The sequence below is a fragment of the Mytilus californianus genome, unplaced genomic scaffold, assembly GCF_021869535.1.
Source record: "Mytilus californianus isolate M0D057914Y unplaced genomic scaffold, xbMytCali1.0.p SCAF_1, whole genome shotgun sequence".
Lineage (NCBI taxonomy): Eukaryota > Metazoa > Mollusca > Bivalvia > Mytilida > Mytilidae > Mytilus > Mytilus californianus.
This window is the reverse complement of record NW_026262581.1, coordinates 139,299,627-139,313,307: the sequence shown is the minus strand read 5'-3', so window position 1 is coordinate 139,313,307 and position 13,681 is coordinate 139,299,627. Positions and strand designations below refer to the sequence as shown.

The window sequence follows — 13,681 nt, the reverse complement described above, 5'->3', positions numbered from 1 at the left end:
ATTGATAATTTCAAAATTAAAATCGTCTCGTTTATCATAGATGCTGGTTCTTAAATGAACGCTTATATCAAATTCGAAGCATGCTAAAAAACGTTGCGGAGGAAGCCGCGTCTGTTGTTTCTTCATCACCTAGTTCTGAAAGATATATATAAATTGAACACAATCAAAAAAATTAAATTGTTGATGGTAAGAACATCATCAAAATATCTGAATGTGAAAGTAAATGATATGGTTTCTTTGATCTTCTCGTTTTTTGAAAAGTGTCTGAATGAACTCTCAGTCAAGTAGAGGCACACAGTTTATTCCCGTAGGAATGTCAAACTAGCTGATAAGTGTAAACACGTGCAATTTGTTTTGAAGGACGAAAAGGTCAGTGTAATTATTTTATAATAAAATCTTACTTTTCACATCAGCTTTCTCTGTTGATTTCAAAACAGGTGAAATATACCGTCAGGACACTCAAACTCAAAAATCGAAAACAAACTTACAACGCCATGGCAAAAAACGAAAATGAACATAAGACAACTTTTTTATAAATCATCTTAATGTTTGCAGATGCTCCTTCCGTACAGATATTATCCAACTATTATTCAGTGGAAATTGCTATGTCTGTCACGCTCCAGTGCACTGTGACAGCTAATCCAGCTCATACAAACGTGACATGGAATAAGACAGTTAATGGACAGCAAACTAATATTGGATCAAACAGTAGATATACAGGGGGAAGTACTGTTACACCTTCGTTAACCATTTCTGACGCTGTTGACTCCGATAAAGGATTTTACATTTGTACCGCAGTAAATGTAGTTGGAGAAGGTCAAAGTTCACAGACGTATTTAGACGTTATAGGAGGTAAGTGTTTAGCTCACCTACATGTAGCATATGGGGCAAAGTGAGCTCAACTCATCACTTGGTGTCTGTCGTCTGCCGTTGTTGTCGTCGTCGTCCGTCTTCCGGCGTCGTTCGTCGTCCGTCGTCGTCTGTTAAATGTTACAAAAATCTTCTCCACTGAAACTACTGGACTTATTTAACCAAACTTGGCCACAATCATTTTTTTATCTTGTTTTTAAAAAGTGTGTCCTTCCAATCAACATGGCTGTCATGGCAAAAAATAAAACATAATGTAAAAAATAAATCTATTATTTTGAAAACCGTTTTGAATAGAGAAAATCTGAGAATAGCAAAAATATCAGAATTATTAGCCTTACCTTTTGTTCATATACGTCAAAATTGACAGACGACTTATAATAGGAGTTATTGCGTTTAAATGACAAATTTTGTCATTTCTTTTTTTTTTCATTTTGCGCATTATCTTGAAAATAATAAAAGGCAAGGAGAAACATTAAATTGCAAAAATGATCAGATAGACAATTTTTAAAAATAAGATCAATTGTCGAATTCGTCAGCCGACTCCTTATTAGAGTTTTTGTCCTTTGATATCTTTTTGGGGGTTTTGCCTAACATGATAAAACTTATAATGGATACATATACACTTTAAATCACAAAATGATCAGTAAAACAAGATCTACTAGCAAATCACAAGGCAGTAGGCTGCCACTCTTTTTATAGGAGCGATTGCCAAGTCCCTTGAATAATGATTTTTTTTTTACCTTTTTTGTTTTTGAGCTAAAACTAAAGACGATAGAGAGAATCTTAATAGACTAAATGATCAGCATTACAAGATCAACAAAACACAGATTTTTGTCATGAATTCTGTTCTCAACTACAAAGTTGAAGAGTGTCTTTTGTTGAATATTCACTTATATCTAAGCGAGAGACACAGAGCCTCTAGGTATGTCTAATTTTTTTAGGCTTCTTTTATCTTATTTTATGCATTTTCTATAGTGCAAATATTTTGATCAAAATTACGGATATTGACAAATTATTTTGAATAATTTGGCAAGTCTTCCGTTATATATATTCAAAACCATGGTATTTTTTCGCTTGTGTGAGTTCATTTAAACATATTTTATTTCTATTATATAAAACAAAAAGGACCAGTGATATAGTCATTCACAATAAATACGACGTTATAGGCCCTACATACTTTGTGAAGTATTTAAAGAAAGTTTACAAATTCCTGTAAGTAAAAAACAGTCCTACGTCAAAATAATTCTTCACCGACTTACTAAAGTATAAAATTATAAATGTATAAAAAAGAAAAAAAAACACGATGTCTTTGTACAGGTCACAGCGTTCATTTATTCAAATCAAATAGATACAAGAAGATGTGGTATAATGCCAATGATACAACTCTCCATCCAAGTTACAATTTGTAAAAAGTAAATCATTATAGGTGAACGAGAAACGAGAAACCCTAATGAACAACATCAACAAATAACAACCTCTGGTTAACAGGTTCCTGAATGAAGACAGGTGCAAACAAAAGCAGCAGGTTCAAACGTTTGAACTATCGATAATCTTTACCCTAACATTAAATAGTAGTATAACATCACAATATAGAAGACTTACTATTAAATATCAATTAAAGAAAAGAAATTAACTATGTTTTAACTAGTTATAAAATTTATTTAATCAATAGGAATGTATTTTGTATTACGATTGTCTGTGTACTAAAATATACGTGGAAGGTATCAATCTAGTTTTTTTTAACTATATAATATAAAAGCAGGGGGACACAACAGTTCTTGCAGACACTTATTCAACTGATGACACAAGAAATATTTGAATTTCGAAAAAAAAGGACTTCGATCATTGATTAAAACGATATAATCAACAAATAAAAAAAAAAAAAAAAAAAAAAAAACCCAGTTGGTTAAGAATTAGAGATCATGTCTTATTACGTCACAAAGCAAGATAGCAAGAACATATAATGTTTGAGATCATTGAAATAGGGGGATTAACGTCTACATAATGTTATGACAGATCAATAGAAAAAAGAGATTCCATACCATATTTCGATGCAGTGGTATAATCTATGTTTATCTAAATTGTGCTTTATCGCGTTTTAGGTATATTAACAGTCACTGTACCACAGGTATCATATAGCGTGAATTATGGCCAGTCAGTACAATTGATATGTACAGTTACCGGAACTCCTGCAGTACAAAATGTGTACTGGCAAAAGATCACAAATGGCGTTCAGAGTTATATCAATTCTACCACTAACGCAAACAAATATTCTGGATCCACAATAGGAACCCCGTCTCTGACAATTCTGAATGCTGACAGTGATGACGTAGGATCGTACACATGTTACGCTTCAAACTCTGTCGGAACTGGACAGAGTCAACAAACTCAGCTTTCTGTAGTTGGCAGTAAGTTTGTCTTAAACTTTTGAAGATGTTTTATAAATTAACAACTTAAATTCTAAAAATATCGATCAAAAATTGATAAAAATGTTAAAAAAGAATCGAAAGAAATAAAAGTTTACAAAATACTACATAATCAACCAAAAAAAAAACAAAAAAAACACAACCATAAAATATAAAGGCTAAGGTCCGACAAAGTAATGTCTTCACTAGATAACTGAATCATTTTCATTTTGAATTCAAGTGGCAAAAAAAGGCCCTTGTAATAACTCTTTTAGTAATACGTCTCATCTGAAAATAAGAACTGTATAGCTTTTATTTGACATTACCCATAGACAATTACACATCGGTATCCATCGATGGCTCAAAATCAGTTTAAGCACAGCAAAAACATAAAAAGCAAAGGAACAGCGCTTTTATTGATATCCACATTGAAGGCTGCACGTAATAGTATGGTAAATCTTTTGTAGATGTACCCTCAGTAAATGTTGGACAACGATATAAAATTGAGATTGGAAATTCTATTAATTTGACGTGTATTATATTTTCCACCCCATCAGCCTCCAGCGTTCAATGGAATAGAATTATAAACAATGTACCTTTTGCTATAAACGTTCCAACAAATCCAACTAAATATTCTGGTGCTACTATAACTACACCATCTTTGACAATTTATAACTGTGATACGGGAGATGAAGGATACTATACTTGTCAAGCAACAAATGCCGTCGGAACAGGAACTAGTACCCAGACCTTCCTTAATGTTCAAGGCAGTAAGTATATGAATATTTTCCCATCTATCCCACTGTTTAGGTTGCAATTCTGTAAATACAGACAATGCATTTCCCAAAGGAACTTCCTTTTGCGGCTAAAATGTGACACTTTTACTATGAAGTTTCGTGAAAAAAAATATCCCAGAACGGAAAGTTTATATACACTACTATTTTATTCATAGTTCAAAATATAGGGCTGTGCGGCATATTTTCAACATTTATATGCCCTGAAATTTTAAGAGTTTAAACTTATACTTAAATTCTATACTACCCTTACCTCCATTTTTGGACCTCCTAAGAATTAAAATTTAGACGCTACCATGTTTTTCTATACTGGTTACATTCCGCAGTGATGTCTCTATGAGATGAAACACAGAGATCATCAATGGGAACCAGTACGTTAAGAATCCCCATAAGGGGCGTGTTTTGAGAAACAGCTGTATTTACAAAGTGCAACCTACAAATGATGAAGTTTGAATTGCTATTTTGAAAATAATATTACAATAATACTAATTTGTTATGACTTACACATGTACATTGAAAAACAAATAGGTCTCTAAGAGTCATTCGAAGATATATTTCCCATGAAACATCAAGTTACTGGTTAGATGGTTATATACCTAATGATGATGTTGATGATGATGATAATGTGGTACCGGCAATGCATACTCTAATATTTTAATTGGGCGGTATAAAGTGTAAAAGGATTTTTGAGTACGGTAGACTATCCGTTAGACTATCCATTCAACTGACAGTAACTGTCCGTTCTACTGTCCTTCTTATGTATCCGTATACGTACCTGCATTTTGCACATTTGCTGCAAAATGTTCATTAATTTCTTACTTAAAAGCGGACCTTAATAAGACCAGCCAAACATTATCAGCTGATTCAGGAGGATTGACTATCCCTTGAGTATTTAGCAAGGAACAATATAATGACATCGGATGTTTGGAACAGAACGTCCGGTTGAGACAAAACAAAGGATTAAGTCTAACCTATATGTCTAACGATTTTGTCTTACATTATAGTTAGCATAGATGGACAACCAGGTTTGTAGAATACATTTTTGAAATAGATAAGGTGTATCATTTCCGATTATAAAAAAAAGATGTTGCATGATTGTCAATGCGACAACTCTCCACAAGAGACCAAAAGACGCAGAATTAACAACTATTGATCATCGCACATCCTTCAACAATGAGCAAAGCTAATACTGCATAGTCAGCATGAAAAGGCCCCGAAATGGCAAATGTTAAACAATGCAAACGAGAAAACTAACGGACTAATTTATGTACAAAAAATGAACGAAAAACAATTATATAACATATCAACAAACGACAACCACTGAATAACAGGCTCCTGACTTAAAGTCAACTAATAATTCATTTTTTACCTGGTTATCTTTTAAGCATTACCAGTGGTAACCATTGCCCAATCACAGTATTATGCTACTGTAGGTTCTTCCGTTACCATGGGCTGTACCGTATCAGCCAATCCTGTTTATACCTTAGTTTCTTGGCAAAAAGTTCTAAATGGAGTAGCAGCAAATATCAATCTCTCTCAGACGAGTAAATACTCAGGATCTGTTATCACATCACCATCTTTGACTATTATCAACGTTGTCACTGCTGACCAAGGATATTACACATGTAGTGCACAGAATAGTGTCGGAACAGGTACCAGTTCACAGACATACCTGGGAATATTAGGAAGTAAGTTAAGCTTATCCATAAAGGGGAGAGAAATATAATGTAATTATTAAACAAATATAACAAAGATTGGTTTAACACGTCTTTAGTATTTTGTATCAATAAGACATTTTAATAATCTATATTTTACGGACGACATCACGAGTTGGTTGACTGGCATATATTTATCCGTTTCAATGCTGGTGGAGTTTTAATTCCCTGAGGGTATCACAAGCCCAGTAGTCAGCACTTATGTGTTGACTTATATTAATTATAAATTAACTGTTAACAAAACTTTTAATTTTTGAAATACTAAGGCTTTTCTACCTCGGGAATATATTACCTTAGCTGTATTTGGCAAAACTTTTAGGAATTTTTGGGTCTCAATGCTCTTCAACTTCGTACTTTATTTGGCCTTTTTAAAATATTTTGATTCGAACGTCACTGATGAGTCTTTTGTAGACGAAACGCGAGTCTGGCGTATATATAACATTTCAATCCTATTATCTATGATGAGTTTATTCACAAATATGCCTTATGTCATAACTACGACCCTATTCCCTTTACAAGAATGTAAACTACCGAATTTGACTTGTTACTGGATTTATACTAACAAAAGCACACCCTTCCGGAACACCTAAGAACATCCCCAGTTTCTTTTGGGTTCGTGTACTTAAGTCTTAAGTTGTCTATGTTGTGTTTTGTGTACTATTGTTTGTCTGTTTGTCTTTTTCGTTTTTAGCAACGGCGTTGTCAGTTTATTTTCTATTTCTGAGTTTGAATGTCACTCTACTATTTTCCGTCCCTCTTTTATCTTTTATACTAAACTAGGAGATTTTGGTATTTATAGACATCAATTAAAATTCTATTATAATGATATACGTTCATTTTATAAAAAAAATCAGGATTCACCTTCATCAAAACGATCTTCCATTAATATTATTCAATTATGATAATAGGAGACATTGCAGGAATGGCGTCAAGGAGTTGTTTTTGTAAACGGTGTTTTTGACCATACTTTGAACGGCAATCTTTTTTTAACTTTAACTGGATGTCAGCCTGCAGTGATTTTATTTTGGTACGACTACAAAAATATATCAATGAAACACTACATGCAAATGAAGCAATTCGATCGTGATATTATTTACGTTTGTCCTGTCGATTCAGATACAACTAATGTGCGTCTATCTATTTTTTTTAGGCGTTCCTGTAGTAACCGTACAATCCACCAATTATTCTGTCAATGTCGGTTATTCCATCACATTAAATTGTAGTGTGAATGCCAATCCAACAGCGATAAGTGTCACATGGAAGCGTTACATCAATAATATAGCAATGCATATTGACATGTCTAACGGTCGTTACGGCGGAAGTTCAGTGGGTTCACCGTCATTGGTCATAAGTAATACTGTTATGTCAGACGAGGGGTTCTATATATGTACAGCTACTAATGATGTTGGATCTTTTGAGAGTCGACCAATATTCTTGGATGTTATTGGAAGTAAGTAAAACATATATTTTTTTTTTCAATTTTGGTTGTGACGTTTTATGATTATCAGATATTGAATAGGCAAAATAAAAAAATATAGATTTGCAAATCACTAATTCCTACATTGATTTCTCTAAGGTGTTCCAAATGTCACTGTTCCACAACCTAGATACACAGTCAACAGAGGATCAGCTGTTACATTACAATGTATCTATATAGCTAATCCAGCAGCTGTCAGTGTTATATGGGAAAAGACTTTAGCCAACCAGGTCACAATAATATCTACAGCTATCAGTAAATATGATGGTTCCACCACAGAGTCACCATCTTTGATAATAAATACCGCGGAAGAATCCGACGAGGCCAATTATGTTTGTAAAGTAACCAACAGCGTAGGGACTGGAATCAGCTCTTCTACATTTCTTGATGTTTTAGGCAGTAAGTATGTTTCATATATAAACTAGCATCACGTATTGTTAAATTCTTAATATTATTTTTTGAATTACAAACATGTTAAACCACAAATTTTAATCCGCACTTTGCACATTTCTATGATGATTAAATGCTTGGAACGCCATTTATTAAAAACAACGAAATAAGACAAGCAAAACCTTATATTAAGATATTTATGTATCTTGGTAACAAACCCATTTTAATCATTAAGCATCGTTTCTGTTTCAACCTTGAAACAATTTACCATATTTGAATGAACGAAATCTGGATTCATTTAGTGAGACAGTCACTTGACAGCATTTCCTCTAAAACATGGAAATACATAATAAAATGTAACCTTGTAAGTAATGGTTCACTGGTGACGTCGTACAAAAAAGTTGTGTGTAAACAGTGAGTTTACCAACACTTAACCACAAACAGCATTCTACATCGATTTGGGTTTTCTTTACGTGCAATTGAGGGAATCACTTGAATAATGAAAGGCAGGACATGTCTGTGCCGACAGAGACAGCATCCTCAACTATAGATCAATTGATTATCAGAATCAATCATACTAGAATTTGCATTATTTATCTTCTTATCAGATATACCTGTTGTTACAACGCCTACATCAGCATATACAGTAACTATTGGTGATTCTGTTACCATGACATGTTCCGTGACAGCTAATCCACAACACACCACCGTTTACTGGCAATATATATCTGGTGGTTTATCAACCAATGTAAACATTGGAGGAAGATTCAGTGGCTCATCTGTGAACTCACCATCCCTAACAATATCAAATGTACAGTTATCAAATCAGGGAACATATGTTTGCTATGCTACCAACAGTGTAGGAACAGGAAGGGGTGCAAATGTTATACTGCTTGTTATTGGCAGTAAGTAAAAATTAAATTCAAAATTATCGTTTTAGAAAGAGACAATCCATTTAAATTGCTTGTAAGAATATGCAGCTTGTGACATTCTGAACCAAATATATTTCTAATATACCTACCGTACAATCGACTTTTGTATGTATCATTTAAAAAGAATAAATTTGCAGATTTCAGTTTGTCCGGTCGTAAAAGTGAAATAGGAATCAAGTTGAAATCTGGGTTACGACAAATCATGAAAATTAACACTAAATAGCTATTCTGACGGATTTGAAGCTTTGGTTTTATATTGTTATTTCTCTCCACCTTATAATTCAAAATTATTATGTATCCGATTGACAATTGTTCTATAATTGACATACTTTTGTCATGTTTACCCAGAAATGAGTGAAACAGTACTGTTGGCAAATTACAACAGATTAGGAATTAATCCTATTTTGTAATATAGTTATCACTTTAGCATGTATCAATAAAGAAAATACACTTTGTGTTTGAAGATAGAAGTACATAAGTGGGAAAAACATCAAAATAAAACAGGATCAACTGTAGAAATTTTTGTCGCATTCACAATGACGATCGAGGAACTCTAGTTTTTCTAAAGTCTACCAACAGTATCAAGGTAGACAATCGTCTTGTAGTTTTGTCTCGATTTTGTAAGATAATCTATACACAGGTAAAATAACTGCGGACGTTTTACGTTTTTTTAACAAAAAGGTAGTTCATACCATTCTATTTTTTTGACAACATTTATTGTTATCCCGGTCATTATTTAAAAACAAAAGCAAAACAAGTTTGGGGGCCTGGAAACTTTCTTGGATAACATATAGTATTTATATTTACGGCAGTATTTCTTTAAATCCAACCGCCAAAAGGTATTTAAAAAACACACTTTGATTTGTAACAGAAATTAAGTTTCTCGGTACTTGTACCTGCAACTAAACACACACATATTTTTTATCATTGTAAAACTTGAAAAAAAATATTCCAACTAATATCTTATATTTCTTAAAAATTCAACCCCTTCTTTATTTATTTTTTAATTTTAACTAGCATATGACACCCATAACTCAACTTTTTAAATGATAAAAGTGCAAGAAGATGCTTCTGAAAGATTCTTATTCAACAAAAACCAATGGTTTATCACAATTATTGTCAAAATTTTACCGAAAATAGGTCCTTTCAATTTATTGGTATTAACTCTGTGAAAAAAGTTTAAAAAAGCTGCAGAGACAATCTTGACATATCGCAAGACATCGATGTGGTGACGAAAAAACATTGTGATCAAAATAAGCCACCTGCAAGCTAGTCAACGGGGCCTTTCAGTTCTTTGGTGTATTAAAATGTCTTACCATAATGATAAAGAATAGATAATGTGTATGGGTGGATTCATGTTTTTTAAAAATAGTTCACGATATATACCTGTGTTAGAAGATTAAAGTTGTGTTTCACTACAACGGTCTAGCCATGGCTAATACGAATTTATATGGTTTTAGTGTGATTATATATATCAATTATAACTTGACATTTACAAAGATAAAATTCAGAGGTTATCTTCAAAAGTATGTGCCGCTCTCATTTGGCAATTGATCAAAAAATAATGTCAAAGGATTTAAAAGTGAGGTAAAGGATAGAAGATGTGATAAAATACCAATTATTGTTGCATTAAGGTCAGAGGTCAAGGTAAAATGACGATCAGAGTGATATGATCAACACCTTCTTTATGCAGCAGCGCCTGCATACGGAGTATATATCTCCCAATTTATACGATATTCCCGGGTTTGTTTTTCCTATCATGATTTCCTTGATAGAGGATTGCTACTCACAAGGAAGCTATTAAACCAAGAGTTCCAAATTGTGAAGTTGAAATCATCCCTTCGTATATTTTACTGACGCCATCACGAGTTTGTTGACCGTTATGGAATAACCATTTCACAGATGATATCGGATATGTTCCTTATGTCGTAACTACAATACCCTTTCCCTTTTCACGAATGTGACCTACCGAATTAGACTATTTACCGGATTTGTAATAACATAAGCAACACGACGGGTGCCACATGTGGAGCAGGATCTGCTTACCCTTCCGGAGCACCTGAGATCACCCCAAGTTTTTGGTGGGGTTCGTGTTGCTTAGTCTTTAGTTTCCTATGTTGTGTCTTCTGTACTATTATTTGTCTGTTTGTCTTTTTATTTTTAGCCATGGCGTTGTCAGTTTATTATCTATCTATGAGTTTGACACTCCCTCTGGTATCTTTCGTCCCTCTTTTATGTCACTACCATTTTAAAATCTGTGAAAAAGACGTTTATTTGATAATATGTATGACGGACATAATTTAGGTGTAAACGGAAGTAATACGGATGGGAAGCAACGGACGGTTTACGTCCATGGTGCTAAACGTCCGTAAAATATCCGTTTAATACGTACGTTTTTTGCCCGTAGCTATTTTATCTGTGTAGGGATGATCAAATGTTCTTGATTTTTTTAATTAGGATTTTCTATGTCATCTTTAACCAATGGAAACCAATGTTAAAAAATAATCACACAATGCTATATTTTCAGTGTGTGACACTCCGTAAAATTGATGGACACCACCACGAATTGGATGATCTTTACGATGTGTCTGTTCCTTACTAACTAATGAAATTTTTATTACTTCTTAGATTGTAGTTTTACATCTACGTTGTCTGTCTGCTAAATACCGAACGTGTCATATTCACGAAAATGGCTGTTACAATGAGTGTGAATTTGCATCTCTATGGGACGTGTCGCGGTATTTTGTACATCCAACGTTCATGTATTTATATTTGGGGTTTCTGTTTGATAATCTATTATGTCTTATCGTTTGTAGTCCAAATGATAATAAAATTGCCTTAACATGATTGTCGTGAAAATTGTTTGGACGAGTATTGTAAAAATAATTGTATGAAGTTTGAGATTGCATGTACGTTACGTAAGCGCGTCATTGAGTTTGATATCCTATGGGATTTTTATTTGATGGAATATGTTTGTTTTTGATCTGCGGTTTGCATTTTGTGTCGACTATACTATTATTTGTTTGTACATTATTCTTCGATGAATTTTCTTGTGTGTGTATGTGCTGTGTTTCTGTTACGTAGTGTCATTTTAGCGTTATTGTTTTTACATTGTAATAAATCAGGAAATTCTAGTAGAGATCAAATCATGTCTAACAAACCATTTTTTTCTTAAAATGTCCTGTTTGTGAGGTGTTGAATAATAATAAAAACACACAACAAAGAATCGTTTTTTCTAAATGTAACTTATATTTTTTAGATGTTCCTAGTGTAAGTCTTACACGGACATTTTTTACTGGTAATTATGGTGAAACAATTATACTTGGTTGTACTGTTTCTGCTTATCCTAATGTTACCTCTGTTTACTGGCATAAAGTTTCGGGAAGTACAACTTCTACTGTAGAGATGTCTAACTCTAGATATACTGGATCATCTGTCAGTATACCATCCATAACCGTAACTAATCTCAATAGTAACGATGCTGGAAATTATACATGTCTAGCAGCTAATTCTGTTGGAACTGGTCAGAGTAGACAAGGAACTTTAACAGTTATTGGAAGTGAGTATATATTTAAATAAGAAATCATCATTTTGGTTCAGGTAAGCAATGTAATCATTAGTTTTAAAACTAAAAAAGAATATATCAAAACAAAAAATATAGCTCATGAGTTTTCAAAAGATATAGTATCAGTTATGTCATACTACGATGAAAACATATTGCGTTTTAAAATATGCTTGCCTATAACCAGTCATTATATTAACCAATAGGGAGATTGGCAATGGCACATCTTTATCTGAGTCAAAACAAAGTGAATGAAATCAACATTGTGTCACGTTACGACCGTAAATGATACACAATACCAAAACCGTATAATCAGCTATAAAATGCCCGACACTCAGATAAGAAACATTTCAAGCCAACATACTTATTTTGCTTTACATTCATATGAATATGATATAAATTATATCATTTTATACTGATATTTGACTTGAACTCATTCAAAAATGTTACTTCCTTATAGAATGTAGTTGCTTTATCCTATTTGTGTTATTGTTTAATGTAAATAAATCAATTTTACATCTACTTCGATAATCTGTAGCCTGTGACATCCTCTTCTATTTTATTTTAGACCTCCCTGTAGTAACAGTACGTCAATCAACTTACTCGACAAAGATTGGAAATACCATAACACTAGTTTGTGAAGTGTTGGCAAACCCTGCTCACACCGCTGTTTACTGGACACGACAAAGCATCAATAACATTTCAGAAACGCTAAACCCTGCTTCTTCTACTAAATTTTCTGGATCAACTACACAGTCACCGTCACTGACTATCAATAATGTAGTGTTATCTGATGAAGGCAATTATACATGTCATGCAACTAATGTGGTTGGTACAGGTCAAAGCTCAAAGGCGTTCTTTGGTGTTGTCGGAAGTAAGTATACAAAGATGCTTAAGTATCAAATAATTATTTGAGATAACAAAAGTCAAGAAAAAGTGCACGATTAAATGAGCAATTTGACTTCTGCATCGTAATGGCTGCATCTTCTCTTGAATGTTTTCTTTTCACTACACTATATGATAGTAAGTTTTCCTTAAAGAAACATCTAGAGACATATGGTTTCCATTTTTATATACCGATTTAATCAGAACACGTCTATACATAAATCATATTAATATGGCGCTGATGAACCGGATTCCAATTGCATATGTGTTTTGAGATAGTGAATTTTATTGATCTTTTGATCTGAAAGCAACTTCAATAAAAATGACAAGGTCAGTCGATACTACAAATATGTGACATGTTCTTACAAATCGCGGGTAAATTATCACGTTGTGATTGGTTTACCGCCGTCACGTAGTGACCCTCTATGGATCTGAAGGGGGTTATTTCTCTACAAAACACATCAGAAAAAGTTCCGCCTGCGATAAATTCGTTATACGGTTCCCTACTGACCACTACGGACCATATAGGGTGAATAAAATCCAAAGAAGATTCGACCTTCGGCCTCCCCCCTATGGATCTTACTAACCCTCTATGATTCCGTAGGGGGTTATTAGTGAATCATATAACTTATAATATCCCAAATATAGCTA

The 13,681-nt window shown here is 33.4% G+C and overlaps 1 protein-coding gene across 1 annotated transcript in view; it reads left to right on the top strand.

Annotated features, from left to right (window-relative positions):
- LOC127736765 (hemicentin-1-like) overlaps nt 1–13,681 on the top strand; it is a 55,915-nt gene that overhangs the window by 7,242 nt on the left and 34,992 nt on the right. The window contains exons 7-15 of the mRNA XM_052247359.1: nt 556–852; nt 2,973–3,278; nt 3,743–4,045; nt 5,455–5,757; nt 6,935–7,234; nt 7,361–7,660; nt 8,260–8,556; nt 11,843–12,142; nt 12,714–13,019. Coding sequence (XP_052103319.1) covers nt 556–852; nt 2,973–3,278; nt 3,743–4,045; nt 5,455–5,757; nt 6,935–7,234; nt 7,361–7,660; nt 8,260–8,556; nt 11,843–12,142; nt 12,714–13,019 — 2,712 coding nt within the window. The remainder of the gene's footprint in view (nt 1–555; nt 853–2,972; nt 3,279–3,742; nt 4,046–5,454; nt 5,758–6,934; nt 7,235–7,360; nt 7,661–8,259; nt 8,557–11,842; nt 12,143–12,713; nt 13,020–13,681) is intronic.